Source organism: Lytechinus pictus, chromosome 3 (assembly GCF_037042905.1).
Source record: "Lytechinus pictus isolate F3 Inbred chromosome 3, Lp3.0, whole genome shotgun sequence".
In the NCBI taxonomy this organism is placed as follows: Eukaryota; Metazoa; Echinodermata; class Echinoidea; order Temnopleuroida; family Toxopneustidae; genus Lytechinus; species Lytechinus pictus.
In genome coordinates, this window is record NC_087247.1 from 61,721,913 (window position 1) to 61,742,478 (window position 20,566).

Sequence of the window (20,566 nt, forward strand, 5' to 3'; positions counted from 1 at the left end):
GCTGGGCTGGAATTAGCCTTCCAATTACTGTCAGTTTTTTAGAGGCAAATCCTTTGGAACTTGCAAAGTTAAAGGGGAATCCAGCCTTGGCCATTAAATGTTGTGTTGGGAAGGAGAAAAATAAATTAAACGGAATGGTGAAAGTTTGAAAGAAATCGGACAAGCAATAAGAAAGTTATAGCTGCTTTGAAATTGAGATCACTATCACTATGTAGATTTCAAATTGGCAACTGGGTAAGTAAATTATGACAAGGGGCAAGGACAACTTTCTCATAGGCCATGTACTTTATTATCAGGGATTTGTGGTTTTCTCCTAAGTACCCATTCCCCTGGGGCAGTAATCTAAATATAATCCTGGTAGTATATTGTTTTATGTCCTCATGAAAGAAAAATATAATTTGAAATAAAACTTTTGGGAAAAATGACATTTTAGCCATAATATGTATTGGAGTACATGGAAGAGTAGTCCTTGCCTTACATCACTATGACATCCCATATGTGGCCAATCTGAAGTCTCCATGAGTATAGTGATTACCAATATTTATAACTTTTAAAAATTCATAACTTTCTTGTTGTTTGTCCAATATTGTTCAAACTTTCACCTATCAACTTGTCTGATTTTTCTTTTCCTAATAAAAACAAGTTTTTATTTCCGTTGGATTCCCCTTTAATGGCGTTGTGATAAATTAATAATCAACCGTGACCAGTTTTGGTTGTTTAAGCAAGTTTCATAAATTATCAAATTGAACTTGAATGCATGAGCGAACACAAATTACACTTTTTATGGCATCATTTCAACATTATCATGTGGATCTCAGCAACGTGTTCATGGGAGTCGGGAGAATAGGGGGTGAGATGGACTTTTAAGTCATGTAAGTGGGAGAAGTAGGTTGATGGAAATAAGGGTCAACAGAACATTTAGCCGCCTCCCTCTCTCCCGCGCTCCCCTTCTGTTGAGTGACTGATTGCTATTGTCATGTACGCGTGAAGTCCAGAGCAGAATGTTGATTTAATGATAAATTATGAATTGGGGCATCAACTTTCTCCTATCAATCAGAAATCAACAATTTATCAATAAATCAACTATTTCAATGTGCAATGTGATCAATCAAACATTCAGTTTTTCAATAAATTATGTCATAAATCATCATAATCAGTCAATTTCTTGGTAATCATTCAATGAATAAAAAATGACTATCAGCCACTGGTCACTTCAGTGGCAGTTAAGTTTTGAATAGGCTACAATCCAGGAAGTGAGACAGAGAGAGGGGGGCTTGGAAATTGAGGTGGAGGGGGGATACATATGAATTTTAATTTGTAAAAGGACAAAAAGAAGAGGAATGCCCTTTTAACCAAGTCTTACCATATCTCGCCATCTTGCTTGTAACAGGTACCATCACATTACTCTGACTCTCATGAACACATTGCTGAGATCCACATGATAAAGTCAAAATGCAGCACTAAACATTGCAATTCATGATCACTCATGCATTAAATTTCAATTTAATAACGCATGAAACTTTCTCAAAAAACAAAATGATCGCAATTGATCATTAATTCATCACAAAACTCTCAACTTTGCAAGTTCCAAACAAAAAAACCCTGAAAGAAATTGGAAGGCTAATTCCAGCCCAGCCTAATTTTCATACCCTTTGTTTCAGTGGGCAGTGCTCGCTCAAGCATTATACGTTTTCAAACTTTTTGGTGTCATTTTAAAGTTGACCTTATTTGCTTTCTATACATATAAGTCTTTCCCTCCAAAGTGATATATTTTTATTTGGCAGCCATTTCAAAAGTGTATAGTTTTTTGGGGGACGCACTGTATATATATATATATTATGGAAGAAATGAATGAAGAGAACAATGGTAGGCGAAGCTGAAATCAAGGTTCCCAAGAGCTATCTGCCCTTTGGACAAATTGGTGATGCCGAAAAAATGCCTTTGCCGGGAATCGAACCCGGGCCCCCAGCTTTGAACACCGGTGCCTTAACCAATAGACCACAGAGACGGGTTAGTGGCTAGGGCGACCCCGATCCGATTGACCGTCAGATAAACAGATTTCCGACATCGCCAATTAAAGATGTACATATATAATTTCTCACATTTATATATACAGATATATATAAATATATATATATACATATATATATATATATATATATATATATATATATATATATATATATATATATATATATATATATATATATATATATTGTAAAGAAATGGATGAAGAGAACAATGGTAGGCGTAGCTTAAATCAAGGTTCCCCAGAGCTATCTACCCTTTGGAAAAATTGGTGATGCCGAAAAAATGTCTCTGCCGGGAATCGAAGCCGGGCCCCCAGCTTTGAACGCCGGTGCCTTAACCAATAGACCACAGAGACGGGTTAGTGGCTAGGGCGACCCCGATCCGATTGACTGTCAGATAGACAGATTTTCGACACTATACCAATTATAATTTCCTTTGTCGGGTGAAGGTGGGTTTCGAACAATGACAAGCCGCCATGCTTCAGCTGGATCAAAGCTATTGCTTTGATACAGTACACGAGAAAGTATACAAATGTGTAAAGTTATACATGTACAACAGCTTTGGCAACTCTTTTATCTAAATATTGTAAAGAAATGGATGAAGAGAACAATGGTAGGCGTAGCTTAAATCAAGGTTCCCCAGAGCTATCTTCCCTTTGGAAAAATTGGTGATGCCGAAAAAATGTCTCTGCCGGAAAATTGGTGATGCCGGGAAAAAATGTCTCTGCCGGGAATCCCGGCAGAGACATTTTTTCGGCATCACCAATTTTTCCAAAGGGTAGATAGCTCTGGGGAACCTTGATTTAAGCTACGCCTACCATTGTTCTCTTCATCCATTTCTTTACAATATTTGAATAAAAGAGTTGCCAAAGCTGTTGTACATGTATAACTTTACACACATATATATATATATATATATATATATATATATATATGTATGACTTTTAAAAAACATGACAAGTTTAGCTAACTCGTGATGTACAATCACGTTTTCTTTCCAGATTGATTTTTAGATAAACAATGTCGTATTATACATGAAATGGCATTTTCTCAAAAATTTCAGCGTAATTTGAAGTAATATCTGATACTCATCTATTTCCGGTTTTTTTTAAGTGAATTTATTTCCCTTGCAGAATCACAGAAAATGTAGGACAGAATATATAAAGTATATGCACTTTATTCGTATGACAACGAAATGACACATGTAAAAAAGAACATGAAATGGAATTTTCTCAAAAATTTCAGCGTAATTTGGAGTAATATCTGATACTCATCTATTTCCGGTTTTTATAAATGAATTTATTTCCCTTGCAGAATCACAGAAAATCTAGGACGGAATATATAAAGTACATGCACTTTATTCATATGACAACGAAATGGTAGCATGTAAAAAAAAAAACATGCTGACAACTTAACAATAATTTCAATGTATCATTTACACTCAGCAATAATAATAATAATAATTGGCTTCTTATATAGCGCGATACGATTGCTCAAAGCGCTGTTATATATGGATGTGTGACGTCAGAATGTTCAATTCGCAGCTGGAACCTCAAGGTAAAATACACCTTCTTTGCGAGGGATTATAATGAATATACGTGTGAAAACATGAATTTCAAAGAGACTGAAGGCGTTTCATTGTTAGTGACATAGATTGATTTTTAACATTCTCTTAAGATCCTCTATCTCTTGAATTGGTTACACTTCGTAATTCCGAATATTCGTTATTCAAAAGGTTCGTAATTCCGGAACACGTAAATTGCCGATACCTCGATGTTCGTTAATCCGAAAACGAAAAAGGGTTCGTGAATCCGAACATTTGTGGCGTTATTCCGAAGGTTCGTCAGTCCAAAAACGAAATGAGGTTCGTTATTCCAAAGGTTCGATGACCGCAAACGAAATAAGGTTCGTTGTTCCGAAGGTTCGATAATCCGAAAACGAAATAAGTTTCGTTGTTCCGAAGGTTCGTTAATCCGAAAACGAAATAAGGTTCGTTGTTCCGAAGGTTCGTTAATCCGAAAAATGAAATAATCGGTGGCGTAGCCGGGAAAACCGGAAGGGTAAGCGTGGTAGAGGGGGATGGGGGAGAAACACCGTTGCTTTCAATATGTGAGGATGGGGAGGCAAAAAGAAGGGCGGTGGAGCAAAGCCTTTTTGAAGTGATTTGTGATTATGGTAAGATATATATTTAGGCTTTATTTTTCGCGAGAAAGTGCAACGAGCGAGCGGTTTGGAAAAATTTTCAAAGCTGATGTTGTAAAACTTGTTTTGGGGTCAATTACTGTTAAAAGGGCATCCTTAGGAGGTGTTGCGAGCGTGAATGGCAAGCTCAAACTTTTTGACATTTTAATAAGAAATGAAAATAAAACATTCTGAGCCGTTTTTCCAATCATTAAACAGATGTGCATCTAACTGAAGAATTAGCACGAGCGAGAAGTGCGAGCTGAAATATACTGACCAGAAAAGGAATCTGTGAATTAAGGACTGCGTTTAGTGACTCATGAATATAGATACATCGAATAATGCGATTGCCAAGTGCGAGCTAAAAAGATATTCCAGCCTGAATATTGGACATTCTAAGCCTTTTCGTAACCAGAAACGGCGAGTACCTTACTACACTAATAACAATAACCAAAAAATTTGGGATTTTCTAATCTAAATATATACTTTAAAAAGGGTACTTTATTTCGAAAAACGGCACACTTCATTTTGGAAAAAAAAACAAGTGAATTAGTATATCATTCTTACGGGGATTTCTGGGGGTGCAAGTGCCCGCTGCCACCCCCCCCCCCCCCCCCCGCTTTCACCGCTCCTGTCGGAAGAGGCTGATCTATCGTTACCGGGGCGTTTAAGTACGCATAATTCTCTCAAAGGGATGATCATAAGCTTATGAGGCTAGATCATGTTTTTCTCTCATTGCTAGATCTACAGATTTTCATTTTATTTATCCGGTTTAAACATAAATAAATGTACATGATACAAAGGTACAAGGACCAAACTGAACATGTTTACAATAAGTAAACTTGAAAAACAGACTACTGAACATCAAACAAATAAAATATAAATACATTCAACGAGAAAGTACTATTAACCTATTAACGAAAACCAACATAAGAGCAGACTTATCATAGAAGTTATCAAATCAAATATGGATAGGGGCGTGTTGATGCATTTTGAAATTGTTTTGACAAAGTTCATAATGTCTACTAAAAGATCTATTCTTGAGTATTACCTCTTGTAAACCTTTAAAAAAATCGCTCTGCGCGGAAGGGGGGGGGTTGAATGTTTGGACCAGAATAGGGATGATAAAGACCATTTTGGGGCTGGGGCGGGAAAAAAGCCATCCGCAGCCATCGTAGCCATAGCTTTTCGGAATGAGGGGGGGGCACACACTTACTTCAAATTAAATTTATATGTGTATGCATATGAGATGTGGATCAAATTTCTCCAATAAAGGGGGGAGGGATTTCATTCACATTTTCCCGATCCGCTGCTCAAAGCTGATTTTTTTTTCTTTGAAGGGGTAGTCAGAACAGTGACTTCTTAGCGTTATTCTTATAAACAAGATAATTTTATCTCATAATCCCTGATTGAATATAATGCGAACGCGAGAATTGAGATAGATTTTATAGAAATTTCAGGAATTTCGTCCTAAAAATTGAACATTCTGAGCAATGTTTGTGATAATGAACAAGACGCGTATGGAACTAACTAATTACTTCGAGAGCGAAGAGCGAGCTGAAATTTATGATAAACTGTCATAAAGAGGGATTTTAAGTAGTTTATTAGAGTTCATATAGAAGTAGGCTTATACATATGAAAATGCGAGCACGCAGCGCCAGCTGATAAGTTTTGACGATCAGACATGAAGACGAATATGTTGAGAGCTTCATGAATACATTTCATTTCATTTCATTTATTTTATTTCAACACGGTAAACGAACTTCAGCCAATGGCTGTTCTTCTGAACGTCCGTGCGTACATATTAAAATCACATTACATGTATATACAATTAAGATACATAATACGAAATAAATATACAATTAAAATATCATCAATATTACAAAGAAAAACAAACAAACAGAACAAACAAGTTTACATCACTCTGGCGTCCAATCTAAATATGTTGAAACTAGTTAATTTTAAGTCATTAGGTAGTGCGTTCCAGCTTCTGGCCCCCTGTACTGTAGACTTCTTTTCTTATAATTGCTTTTAACTAAGGGTAATTTGATTTTTAGAGACGATGATCTTAGCATGTAGTTACAATCACTTAAAATAAATTGTTTACGAATGCTCTCTGGTAACATACCATGCATTATCTTGTACATTGTTTGTAAGGTGCGTACATTTCTTCTTTCTAATAATCTTTTAATTTCTAATTCTTGAAATATATGTTCGGATGGGTACATCCAATCCACGTCTAATACACAACGGAGGGTTCTATTTTGAATTCTTTGTAAATTATCACTCAAAACCTTTCCTAAGTTGCCCCAAATTATATCACAGTAATCAAATTTGCTTTGTATTAAACTCTTGTAAAATATCAGTGCTGTATGTTTAGTTATAAACGGTCGGATTCTTTTGAGTAGGTACAGATTTTTATTGACGTCTTGTTTCAGTTTTTCTATTTGTTTGCTCCAGTCAAGGTATTGGTCAATCAAAATTCCTAAGTATTTCATTTGAGTGACTCTTTTGATAACATTAGGTCCATGGGTGTCGATCGGTATTCTTGGTTGGGGGGGATGATTGACACAAAAGTTATTGTGGATGGGGATCTTTCAACATTACCCCCACTAAAATCACAAGTTAGGACATTTGGGAGTAATTGATATGCTTCCTTCATTGTTGTGGTGTACTGTACTTATCTATTTTTTTTTGAAAATTCAATTACAAGTAAGCCTATTCTAAACTCATACGAAAGAAAAATGACAAAAATTGCCTGGACCATGTACATAGTGATCTGTTTATTGAGAATGATGTATACACAGGGGCGTCGATCCATTTTTCAGATTGGGGGGCAAAATCATGAATCAACGTTCCAAAGGCGCTCGATCATACAAAACGAACAAACTCACCCACACACCCCTACACCCCCACACACATAGGACTATTTATATATATATATATATATATATATATGACTCATGAGAAAGACACACATATCTCACCCTCACCAACAATGCGAGCGCGAAGCGCGAGCTGAAATTTTTTAGTATGACATGAAAACAGGAAAAATGTACCTGTTTAGGTTTGTTTGTAGTAACTCATGAGGAGCATAGATACATGTATCTCACTAGAGAGCGAGCTAAAATGTCTTTATATTCTGACGTGAAAGCTTGATATTTTAAGCATTTTTGGTACCAATGATTAAGATGGTTATCTAGAAGAGCAATAGATGCGAGCGCAAAGCGCCAGCTGAAAATTTTGATATTTAGATCTTGAAAAAAGACAGTTTAATGGACGCTTTTAATAAAGAACAAGATATATATCCAACAAAAATTATTGCAAATCGAAGCAGGAGTTCTTTTGAGGTATAGAACTGAAAACGGGACATTCTATTCACCTATTTAATCAAGAAAAGTATGGGATTTTGGTACAGAAATGATGCGAGCGCGAAGCGCGAGCTGAAAATTGTTATATTCCAATCTGAAAAGCAGACATTTTGAGCACGATTTTAAATCTAAATCGAGTGGTATCTCAATCTCGCTTGCTGGTTTCAGTGTAGCATTACAATCTTATTTTATTTTTTAGTTGCACATGCGGAATTATTGGGAGGGGGGCAAAACGATATGTTCCCCCCAAATATTTTCAATGGTGGGGCGATCGCCCCCCCCCCCCCGGATCGACGCCTCTGTGTATACAACTTCTCTCTTAAATCTAACCCGACTGGCAATATCTTGATAACATGCAGATTCGGACCAATTTAGACTAGCACAAATTACAAACTGTGTGGCTTCTCGTGCGCCATCGGGCTACCGTCTATTACTGTAATAGCTATATGGTCATTCCTTAGACGATTTATCTTGCCACCCTTTTACTCCCGTTTATTTGTCCACCCTTTTGAATTAATTGATTTATTAAAATTAATTTATTCACCACAGGTGGGATGGAACACCCTATTATGGAACACCCTTTTATGTCATGTGTTAAAAAATAAAATATACATAAAAACTTCATTCTTTTTCATCTTGAACCTCTACCCATCTGGTTAATAGTCCTGAAAAAGAATGTTTTTATTTAATAACAATATACACAAATTGCGAGGGAAGCAAACTGATTGATGGCATACTATAATCATCACTATAATCATCATGATCAAACTTTTCATTTTTTCATCATCATTATTATAATTTTTCTACCCTAAATTATTGGGGGGGATGATAATACAGGCCATCCCCCCCACTTGAAATATTGGGGGGGATATATCCCCCCCATCCCCCCCCCCCCCGTGATCGACACCCATGATTAGGTCCTATAAAAACATTGGGTACTTCTATTTTTTTTATTCGATGTCTACTCCCAATCAACAAAAACTCACATTTCTTTATATTCAACGCCAGTCTATTATTCGCTAACCATTTGTTAATTGCAATAAGATCATCATTAAGGTTGTTTACAAGAACGTTCACATTTTTATTTTCTGTATATATACACGTGTCATCTGCATAAAGGGACACTCTACAATGATTAAGAATACTTGTTAGATCATCTATGTATAACACAAAGAGAAGTGGGCCAATATTACTCCCCTGGGGAATTCCACAAACGATATCATCAAAGGATGATTTAACAACTGTACATTGACGACGTCCAATAAGGTAATCTTTGAACCATTTCTGAACCTGTCCATCAATGCCCTTTCTTTTTAATTTGTTCAACAATATATGGTGGTCTACTGTGTCAAACGCTTTTGTTAGATCTAAAGCGACTAGCCCGACAAGGGTTCCTTTGTCCAGACTATCAAGAACGCTTTCTGTAACATTGAGTAAAGCTGTCTTAGGCTGCGTTTATGCGACCTCAATCCAGAATCATGATTTGAATCATGATTTGAATCATGATTCAAAACACAAACATGAATCACGATATCACAGAATCAGCGTTTAGACGACCTTCATTCCAATGCTGTTTCTCCTCAGATTCGGGCCAATCCAGTGCGCATCACTAGTGCGCAGTTTGACAGAGGAAGTTTTTCGCACGTGTTTCGGCTCTCGAAAAATCTTTTGCTTCCAGAATTCAGTCTATACCTAATTTTGTTTAATTCTATCATATAGGGTCCATATGCTTCTATTCATCTTGTTAGTTTATCCAAAATGGTGTTCGAAAGTGAATTTCAGCGTAGATCCAATTTAATATTGACACTCTATACTCAACAACAACTGAGATCATTGTCTGTCCAGTTAATTAATTTACTAGAACTTGAAGTTGAAGACATGACCAAAAAATGAAAAGTAGTGGACGATGCGATGACCAACACAGAACTTGAACATGACAAGAAATGCATGCAGAGTAATCATGTACATACAATGAGCATATAGAGAGCCTTGAGCTTGGCAAGAGTCAAACCGAAAGTAGCCCGACACAGAGAGGTCATATAATCATGATTCAAATCACGATATCGTTTATTCGAACATTTTCGTACGTGATTCTGCAGAAACGTCTTTCCAAACGCCCCTTTTTTCGTGTTTCATGTTTGTGATTCTAATCATGATTATATTCAATTTCGACTAAACGCAATCGTGATTCTGCAGAATCATGATTTGAATCATGATTCAGATCATGATTCTGGGGTGAAAAAGTGGCGGATAAACGCACCCATAGTCGAATGTTTGGGTCGAAAACCCGACTGCTGTGTACAAAGTAGAGAGTGCTTATTCAAATATTCATACACTTGACTGAATACAATCTTCTCTATGATTTTAGCGAATACAGACAATATAGAGATGGGTCTATAGTTTCCCATTTCAGTTTTGTCACCACCTTTGAACACAGGTGTGACCCGAGAAATCTTCAATTGGGGAGGTATTTCACCAGTTCGTAATGAAAGATTTATGATACAATAAAGCGGTTTTACTATGTGGGTTAAAATTGGCTTGATTAGTGATGTTGGTATGTCATCAAGTCCCCCCATCTTCTTACAATCAAGATTATTAATTACCTTTTAAATTTCTTCTTCAGTAACTATTTTAAAATCTGAAAGACTTACGTTGTTTGGAAATACATTATTCGACTCAAAATCACCGTTTCCAGTATTATCTAGAGTTATCTCATTTTGTATGCATTTTCCTATGCTTGAGAAGTAGTGGTTAAAACCCTCCGAAATTGATGTTTTGTTATGAAGTTCTATACCATCATTTTTTATTTCTACAATTTTAGATCCATTTTTTTTCTGAGGCATAAGATACTTCAAAGATTTCCATACATTTGTAGATTGACCATTGCTACTACTAATTGAGGTAGAAATATAATCCTTCTTCGCTTTACGGATCTTTGCTGTGACGTCATTTCTCAATCGCCGATACATGAATAGATACATGAATAGAATAAGTACTTTCGGATTAACGAACTTTCGGTATTTCGAACCTCATTTCGTTTTCGGACTAACGAACCTTCGGAATTACGAACCTCATTTCGTTTTCGGACTATAAACGAACCTTCGGAATTACGAACCTCATTTCGTTTTCGGACTATAAACGAACCTTTGGAAATACGAACCTCATTTCGTTTTCGGACTAACGAACCTTCGGAATTACGAACCTCATTTCGTTTTCGGACTAACGAACCTTCGGAAATACGAACCTTATTTCGTTTTCGGACTAAACGAACCTTCGAAATTACGAACCTTCGGAATTATGAACCTTCGGAATAACGAAGCGTCGGAATTACGAATGTATGCGTCTTGAAATAATAGAAGCTCGAAAGAGAAAGATAATTCTAATTGAAAGAGAACGCCAAACTAAATGTTTTTCAAAAAAAGCATGAATAATTGGTTTTCTTAATCAAATCCCCCAAATTATCACTTTTACCTATGAAGAACTAAAACGATTTTGATAACTCAATCTCGTCAATTTTTTAATAAATATCATTAAGCTTTCAAAAAAATTCAAGTCTTGACACTTGGTATTAATTAAAAAAAAACATGTGTATGTTGCAATTAGTAAGTTACCTCTAATACCGCGGTCTCACTCAGCCCCAGCTAGCGAGTCAGACCTGCAAGGCGAGTATAACTCGCCTTTTTCGAGTTTTTATTCGAGTTTTGTTTTTCTACGCATGCAGTCCGTCCAGAGTAGGGCCTACACACGATTCTATGTAGTTTTCAGTCTTGGTAAATTTTCAAGGCAAGCGCGCGCCAGAGTTTGTTTACAAGTTTATCGCGGAGGATTGTGGGTAATTGGCGGAGCAGACCCGCGAGGCGGTTTCACAGGCCTAATTCATTTCCCATAGACTCGTGTGTTAAAGTGGCGCTTTTCTACCCCACCCCCCCCCCCCCCCGTCCCTCTTGAATCCACCACTCTTCAGTCAAATTCTAAAGTTCTCTCTTCTCCATCCCTCTCATGAACCAATTTCACAATTGCAATTGATCAAGGCCTATATATCTAATGTTTAGTATATCCTGTAATGGGTGCTATACACGAATACAGCAGCGCTCATTGGTATAAGAAAACATGCAACGCAGAGACTAACGTTAGCCTACACAGCCTAGCCTATAGGTATACAAACACAGAACTACCAATCACAATTCGTTACCTGATATACCCTCTATGTAGCCTTGCATATATAGCCATTAAGTTCAGTTTTGGACCTCTTGATGATTGAAACATGTATACTAGTGAAAATAATTTGCTACTGAAGAGTTTGGGCAGGTATTTCATCCACTAGGGAATTCCCCTTGTAATAGGCTATAGTCAAGGTTATAGGTTTCACAGGCCTAATTCATTTCCCATAGACTCGTGTGTTAAAGTGGCACTTAAAAAAAATCATAAAAAATAAGAAGGAAATTCGAGGGTTGAATGTTTACTACCAGTGGACAGGATATATGTCTGACATTCCATATCTGACCAGAAAAGGATACCTCGACCGGCTCATTTTAAAAATAAATCAGCATTTATGAAGACTACCCTGACAGGATCAAATTCATCACTTGAGAGAGTAAAATGGACCTAATTCTTCCGCCAGTAAAAAAAATAGTTCCAAAGTTTAATATATCTTTACAATTTGGAAAAAGGAAGTTATGTAGGTACCCTCCCTAGAATCAGTGTTAGATTGTCAATCATATTCATTCATTTTTGTCAATCAGCAATATCAAATTTAACAATTGAGAATGGGTTGGCTCGAATGAATATATTTGGCCTGCCTAGTTGTAGTTAGGCCCGTATAACCAGGTGTGTCTGCTCCGCGAGCTGGGGCTAAAATAATGTGAACACGAGGGAGAAGACCCCACGAGCCGAGGCTGATTCGTAAGGCGAGTCTTATCAGCGAGCCGGGGCTAAGTGAGAACAGTTGTGCCATATACCTGGTATAAATTGTGTGTGTTTGTTCAATTAAAATGCTCAATAGAATAGTATTAGAGCTAAATCTTTAGTAACATGAATTCTTCAGGATTGAAATTTTAAGACTACGAAAGCAATCTTGTTCTTATTCCGAAATGTCACGTTGAAAATGCAATATCTTTGATTTAAATGACTAAAATCTATTAATTACTCTTACAAAAAAGTGTAAGTTGAATCAAAGTCAGTGAGAGAGAGGGAGAGAGAGGGAGAGAGAAAGTTATCTATTGAGTGTGCCATTGATGGTGAGGAGTTATTCAGCTGTGCAAGACATAACTGTCTTGGCCTAGCATTGTGTATTTTGAATAGGAGGCATAGCAATGCACCTAATTGGGTGTTATACATTGTATGTGGATTGCTAGTGTACAGAGAGTGGACACACCTCAACTTGAACGCCATGAGGAAAGGAGAGTTGGTTCTTGCTGCTCTGAAAACGCAGTTGAAGATAATTTGTCTTTTTTGAACTTGCTAATATTATGCAAGAACTACTAATTTTTCTAATCCAAGGGCAGAAGAGTTAGCCTGTTACATCAGTGTAAACTTAACAATTGTTCAAGCCTGTGAAACTCAAGCCATCGGTAAGCGAATGACACTTTTGTAATTCAGCTACTATAATTAAGTTAGTTTCAAATGCTTTAAAGACATGGCTGAACTTGTGTTAAACCAGGATAGAATATTGTATTTGATTTGTAACAATTCAAACTTGAAATGTATTAAAATAAGCAAATGCTTCGTTTTGTTAAAGACAATTAAGACATGTAAGTAATTGTTAACTGAATATGAAGTTATGTATGTCAATTTTTTTCTCCACATGTATAAAATAAATGAATGCATACTAGAGAATATGTTATGTGCATTCTCAAAATGTAGATGGCACGTGATGTTGGGACTTAGGACGAAATACATAATCTGGATGACTGAGTTGGCGGTTTGAACTACATCGAAGTCAAGTCACCCGCACGGCAGTTCCAAACCTTCGATTTAAAGGCAGACTGTCAGCAATCGTTGAACTGGTGAGCTGTATCAAAGCCAGATAATGCTTGAAATGAAACTGTTATACAGAGAAAAGATGTAAATTTTATGAAGAAAACCTGAACTGAGACGTTATAACTCTTCGATTGTCAGTTAAGACAATGTTTTTAATTATTTTTTTCGTCGATGCTTTCATTGTTGAAGGGCGAGTGGCCCAGGCCAGAAGGCCTATATATTCGAGTTCGTGCACTGAACAAATTGTAGAAGTTGATTGTAGAAGTTGATTGTAGGAGTTAAAACTCGACACAGTTCTGGTGTCCGTTTCAACTCGTTTATTGACCGGTGTAGAGAGCTTACAATATTCGAATTGAGAGTTGACTGACAGTATAGGATGGTATGAGAAATATTAAATACTAAAGTGATATCTAAACAGTCCTATAGGTACAAGAATTATATGCCAAGTGGTGAAGGATAGATAGGCTAATTCAGGGCCTAATCCCATCATTGTTGGAGTGAGGTATATGTATGGTTAGTGAGACAATATATTCACTTAATGCTAATTGTGCTAAATAAACACTGATGATTGTTCTTTATGCTAAATGGCATGTGTTAAATCTCTATCATTTGAGTCTCCATGTGACATTTCTGGGGGCTTGTCCGGGAGTCGAACCCGGGACCTCTCGCAAATTTTCATTTTGATAACTTTAACCTATGTAAAGTCAGAGAGCGTATATAATAGGCGTAACATGGATTTGAGTAAGTTGATTGAAGTAGGGGAAAAGTTTGGATTGAGTGGGAACGAATTAAAGTCATTTGTGACGGCGGAACAGAAAAGAGCAAGAGATGAGAGAGCAGAGCAGCTCGAATTGAAAAGGAGAGAAAAGGAAGTGGCAGAGATACAGCTAGAGATTGAACGCGAAAAGCGCAATGCCCGCGAAAGTAATGGTTCTGAAATGAACCTTTCACAGGTTGTAGCTAACAAAGCGAAAGCGCCGAAACTGCCTACTTTCTATGAAGAGAGAGATGACATTGATTCTTACCTCCAAAGATTTGAAAGATATGCCAAAAGTCAAAATTGGCCTGAAACTGACTGGGCCATATATCTGAGTACTTTGCTTACAGGTAGTGCGTTAGAGGTATTTACTCAGTTGTCTTATGATGATGGAAATAACTTCAAAATATTGAAGAATGCCCTTTTGAAAAGATTTCACTTAACTGAAGATGGATTTAGATCAAAATTTGCTACAGGAAAACCGCACACAGGAGAGACGGGACATCAATATGCTACCCGAATGGAAAACTACCTTGATAGGTGGATCGAACTTGCAGGTATCAAATTGACATTTCAGGATCTCAAGGACCTAATTCTTAGATGTCAATACATCGAAGGCCGTCATCGAGATCTTGTAATTTTCCTGAAGGAACGCCAACCAACAACCATGCAACAGACGGTAACCCTGGTAGATCACTACCTTGATGCAAGAGGTGGGTATTTTAAAACACAGGTTCCTCCAAGACAGCCAATGCAGCCTGGTACATCAAAGAGAAACGAAGGTAAGCCTCTTTCATCCCAAGCTAAATCTTTCCAAGAAAATAACAAACAAAAAACTTGCTTTAATTGTCGCCAAATAGGTCATCTTGCAAGAAATTGTCCAGCTAGTGCCCCCAAGCAACCCCTTTGTTACCTTTGTCGTAAAACAGGCCACTACGCTAAGGACTGCCGTTTTACCTCTACAAAAGCAGCAGGGCTGATGACAGCAGAAGAGACAACCATACCAGGGGCTAATCACCAAGAATGGACACCTCATGACTCAGAGGTAAGTACTCAAGGATCATATACTTGCAAATGTATTGATGGCATGATGATTCAAATTCCCAACTCTGAAACCAGTGAGGAAATACGTACAGATCACGTGAAACTCGATTGTGGTCACACATTTCCTATACTTAGTGCAGCTTGTACTAGCAAGAGTTTTATCATGAGTAAAATGCCAGTTTCACAGGGCTTTGTTGGGACTAATAAGGCATCGGTCCTTAGGGATAGCGGGTGCAGTGGTGTTGTGGTAAAACAAAATATCGTAAAGCCAAGTGAAATGACAGGGAGATTAATAACATGCATACTCATTGATCGTACCGTTAAGAGGTTCCCCCTTGCAATTGTTGACGTTGATACCCCTTACTTCACAGGCAGAGTTGAGGCGGTTTGCATGCAAAATCCTTTATATGATCTCATTTTGGGAAATATTACAGGTGTTCGAGCCGCAGATGACCCAGACCTATCCTGGTCGCCTAAATTCCATGGAATATGTGCCGTGGAGACAAGAGCTCAACGAAGGGACCGAGAGAAGCCATACCGGGCATTAAAGACTCCCAAGCCATTTGAGAATATTGTCACCCCACAGTTGCTGAAGACCGCCCAGCAAGAGGATCCCACACTGAACCGTGCTAGAGAATTGGCAAACAGTCAAGTTGAAAAGGTAACTCGCCATAATGGCACTTCATCTTTCTATTTCCACAATGACATACTGCATCGTAAATTTCATTCACCCAAAGTAGAAGAAGGTCACATTTTCACTCAAATCGTCGTCCCTAAACCATATCGTCGACAGGTCATGCAAATCGCCCACGAGGCTCTGCTTGGAGGACATCAAGGTGCAAAGAAAACACTTCAAAAGATACTTACCAATTTTTTCTGGCCTGGTATTACAACGGACATAACTCGATTTTGCAGGTCATGCGATGTATGTCAAAGAACCATTTCTAAAGGTAGAGTTCTGAAAGGTACTACAACCGAAACGCCAAGCATCGAGAGTTTCAGGTAGGTGACCAAGTCCTTCTCCTACTCCCTACCGACAGAAATAAACTTCTATTACAATGGAAGGGCCCATTTCTGGTAGTTGATAAAGTAAGTGACACAGATTATCGCATTGATCTCAGTGGGAAATCAAAGATTTTTCACATCAACCTGTTAAAGAAATACTATCCCCGAGAAGAGGTAAGTGCCCTCAGTAACGAAGACACAGTCAATACCTGTGCTGCTGTGATTGAGGATGAAAACCTATCTTCTGATACCACCTCAGAAAATCAGGAATACATGTCTAACACTTCTCTCCTTCAACCTTATCCTATAGGAGCTACATAATCTGCAGAAGATGTTAAGATTAACGAAAATCTCCTTCCTTCCCAAACTAATCAAGTGAAAGCTCTTTTGACAGAATTCCAAGACATACTCACTGATATCCCTGGTTGTACTTCACTTGGCCAGCACACCATTGAGTTAAAGCAACGAGAGTTGCCGAAAGGTAAACCGTACCCAATCCCACATGCCCTCAGAGACACAGTAAAGAAGGAGGTAAAAACAATGTTGTCACTCAATGTCATTGAACCCTCAAACAGTCCATATGCATCACCCATTGTGATCGTTAAAAAGCCGGATGGTACAAATAGGTTTTGTGTTGATTTTCGTAAGCTGAATAAAGTAACAAAGTTTGATGCGGAACCAGTTCCTGACCAGGAAGAGCTCTTTACAAGAATCGCAAAAGGCAAGTACTTTACCAAAGTTGATCTTAGTAAAGGTTATTGGCAAATTCCTATGGAGTCAGAGTCTAAATCACTTACTGCTTTCATAACACCAGACGGTCTCTTCCAGTTCAGGGTAATGCCCTTTGGATTGGTTAATGCCCCTGCCTCATTTAGTCGCATCATGAGAAAATTCCTTGATGGTTTAGAAGGTGCGCTAAACTATATAGATGACATCCTCGTCTATTCAACGTCTTGGCAACAACATCTGAAAACTCTCACTGAGCTGTTGACGAGGATTAGAGCCGCCAAGTTGACTGCCAGGCCAAGTAAGTGTTATTTTGGTCATGAAAGTGTGGAGTTTCTTGGACATGTGATTGGACATGGACAAGTTGCACCCGACCTGAGAAAGTAACAGCCATACAAGAGGTGAAACAGCCAAAGACTAAGAAACAACTTAGATCCTTTCTTGGTATGATGAATTACTATCGGAAATTCATTCCTAATTATGCTGCTATTGCTGTTCCCCTTACAGATAAGACCAAGAAGCTGGAACCAAATATCATCAAATGGGAGACAAGTCAAGAGAATGCCTTTCACGCACTTAAGTCCAAATTGGCCAACCCTCCCATATTACATCTTCCAGATTTGAGTAAGAATTTTATTCTCAGAACAGATGCCTCAGATTCTGGATTGGGTGCAGTTCTTCTACAGACAGAGGAAAATGAGAAGTTCCCAGTAGCTTATGCAAGTCGTAAGTTGCTCCCAAGAGAGAGAGCATATTCTGTTATAGAACGGGAATGTATAGGAATCGTATGGGCCATTAAAAAGTTTGAAACCTACCTGTATGGCAAAGAATTCGTACTTGAAACAGATCACCACCCTCTTGCTTATATGCAAAGCGCAAAAGTGGCGAATGGCAGAATCATGCGCTGGGCACTTGCGCTACAACCATACCGTTTTCGCATTGAAGCAATCAAAGGCGTCGAAAACGTTGGAGCTGATTTTTTGAGCCGCACAGAGTAAAGGAAAAGAAAGGAAAAGTGAAAAGGTGAGAAAAATTAGCAAATAAAATTAATTGCTGTGAACGAGGTTAATACAGTATATATATATTTATTTTTTTTACAACCAGAAAACAAATTGAGTTAGAAATTTACTTTCAAGAGATATGCATTTTCTTGGAAGGGGAGTGAAATGTCACGTTGAAAATGCAATATCTTTGATTTAAATGACTAAAATCTATTAATTACTCTTACAAAAAAGTGTAAGTTGAATCAAAGTCAGTGAGAGAGAGGGAGAGAGAGGGAGAGAGAAAGTTATCTATTGAGTGTGTCATTGATGGTGAGGAGTTATTCAGCTGTGCAAGACATAACTGTCTTGGCCTAGCATTGTGTCTTTTGAATAGGAGGCATAGCAATGCACCTAATTGGGTGTTATACATTGTATGTGGATTGCTAGTGTACAGAGAGTGGACACACCTCAACTTGAACGCCATGAGGAAAGGAGAGTTGGTTCTTGCTGCTCTGAAAACGCAGTTGAAGATAATTTGTCTTTTTTGAACTTGCTCATATTATGCAAGAACTACTAATTTTTCTAATCCAAGGGCAGAAGAGTTAGCCTGTTACATCAGTGTAAACTTAACAATTTTTCAAGCCTGTGAAACTCAAGCCATCGGTAAGCGAATGACACTTTTGTAATTCAGCTACTATAATTAAGTTAGTTTCAAATGCTTTAAAGACATGGCTGAACTTGTGTTAAACCAGGATAGAATATTGTATTTGATTTGTAACAATTCAAACTTGAAATGTATTAAAATAAGCAAATGCTTCGTTTTGTTAAAGACAATTAAGACATGTAAGTAATTGTTAACTAAATATGAAGTTATGTATGTCAATTTTATTCTCCACATGTATAAAATAAATGAATGCATACTAGAGAATATGTTATGTGCATTCTCAAAATGTAGATGGCACGTGATGTTGGGACTTAGGACGAAATACATAATCTGGATGACTGAGTTGGCGGTTTGAACTACATCGAAGTCAAGTCACCCGCACGGCAGTTCCAAACCTTCGATTTAAAGGCAGACTGTCAGCAATCGTTGAACTGGTGAGCTGTATCAAAGCCAGATAATGCTTGAAATGAAACTGTTATACAGAGAAAAGATGTAAATTTTATGAAGAAAACCTGAACTGAGACGTTATAACTCTTCGATTGTCAGTTAAGACAATGTTTTTAATTATTTTTTTCGTCGATGCTTTCATTGTTGAAGGGCGAGTGGCCCAGGCCAGAAGGCCTATATATTCGAGTTCGTGCACTGAACAAATTGTAGAAGTTGATTGTAGAAGTTGATTGTAGGAGTTAAAACTCGACACAGTTCTGGTGTCCGTTTCAACTCGTTTATTGACCGGTGTAGAGAGCTTACAATATTCGAATTGAGAGTTGACTGACAGTATAGGATGGTATGAGAAATATTAAATACTAAAGTGATATCTAAACAGTCCTATAGGTACAAGAATTATATGCCAAGTGGTGAAGGATAGATAGGCTAATTCAGGGCCTAATCCCATCATTGTTGGAGTGAGGTATATGTATGGTTAGTGAGACAATATATTCACTTAATGCTAATTGTGCTAAATAAACACTGATGATTGTTCTTTATGATAAATGGCATGTGTTGAATCTCTATCATTTGAGTCTCCATGTGACACCACTATTTCAGGTTAAAAGTAATTTGATTAATATACATTTTGGTGCTCGAATCAAGTATTTATTTAATTTTGCTTTTTTTAGGGGGGTGTTGTTTTCAACTCCCATCACATTTCTCTAAAATTCAAACCAATGTAGTACAAAATTCCAGTTATGTTGATTTATGAGTGTTAATTCGTATAATGATGAAGATGTGTTTAACCAAGATTGATTTCCTAACTAGACGATAAAACATCGTAACAACTTTCTTTTTGCACAGAATTTATTGTATTTTGTTTGAAAAAATATACCAAATTATTTATACAATTTGGTGATCTTACTGATTTTTGTCTCACATGCATAGCAGAGTGAGACCGCATACATTCGTAATTCCGAAGCTTCGTTATTCCGAAGGTTCGGATATTCCGAAGGTTCGTTATTCCGAAGGTTCGTATTTCCGAAGTTTCGTAATTCCGAAGGTTCGTTAGTCCGAAAACGAAATGAGGTTCGTTATTCCGAAGGTTCGTTAATCCGAAAAAGAAATGAGGTTCGTAATTCCGAAGGTTCGTTAGTCCGAAAACTAAATGATTAACTAACCTTATTTCGTTTTCGGACTAACGAACCTTCGGAACAACGAACCTTATTTCGTTTTCGGATTAACGAACCTTCGGAACATCGAACCTTATTTCGTTTTCGGATTATCGAACCTTCGGAATAACGAACCTTCGGAATAACGCCACAAATGTTCGGATTAACGAACCCTTTTACGTTTTCGGATTAACGAACATCGAGGTATAGGCAATTTACGTGTTT

The 20,566-nt window shown here is 37.5% G+C and overlaps 1 protein-coding gene across 1 annotated transcript; it reads left to right on the plus strand.

The window, feature by feature from the left end:
• Positions 1-12,962: 12,962 nt before the first annotated feature.
• Positions 12,963-19,762, plus strand: LOC129256850 (uncharacterized). Its single transcript, XM_064097526.1, has 4 exons — positions 12,963-13,152; positions 13,445-15,363; positions 15,797-18,739; positions 19,032-19,762. Exons 2-3 carry the CDS (start codon positions 14,146-14,148, stop codon positions 15,908-15,910), a joined length of 1,332 nt encoding a protein of 443 aa, XP_063953596.1. The 5' UTR covers positions 12,963-13,152; positions 13,445-14,145; the 3' UTR covers positions 15,911-18,739; positions 19,032-19,762.
• Positions 19,763-20,566: the final 804 nt, after the last annotated feature.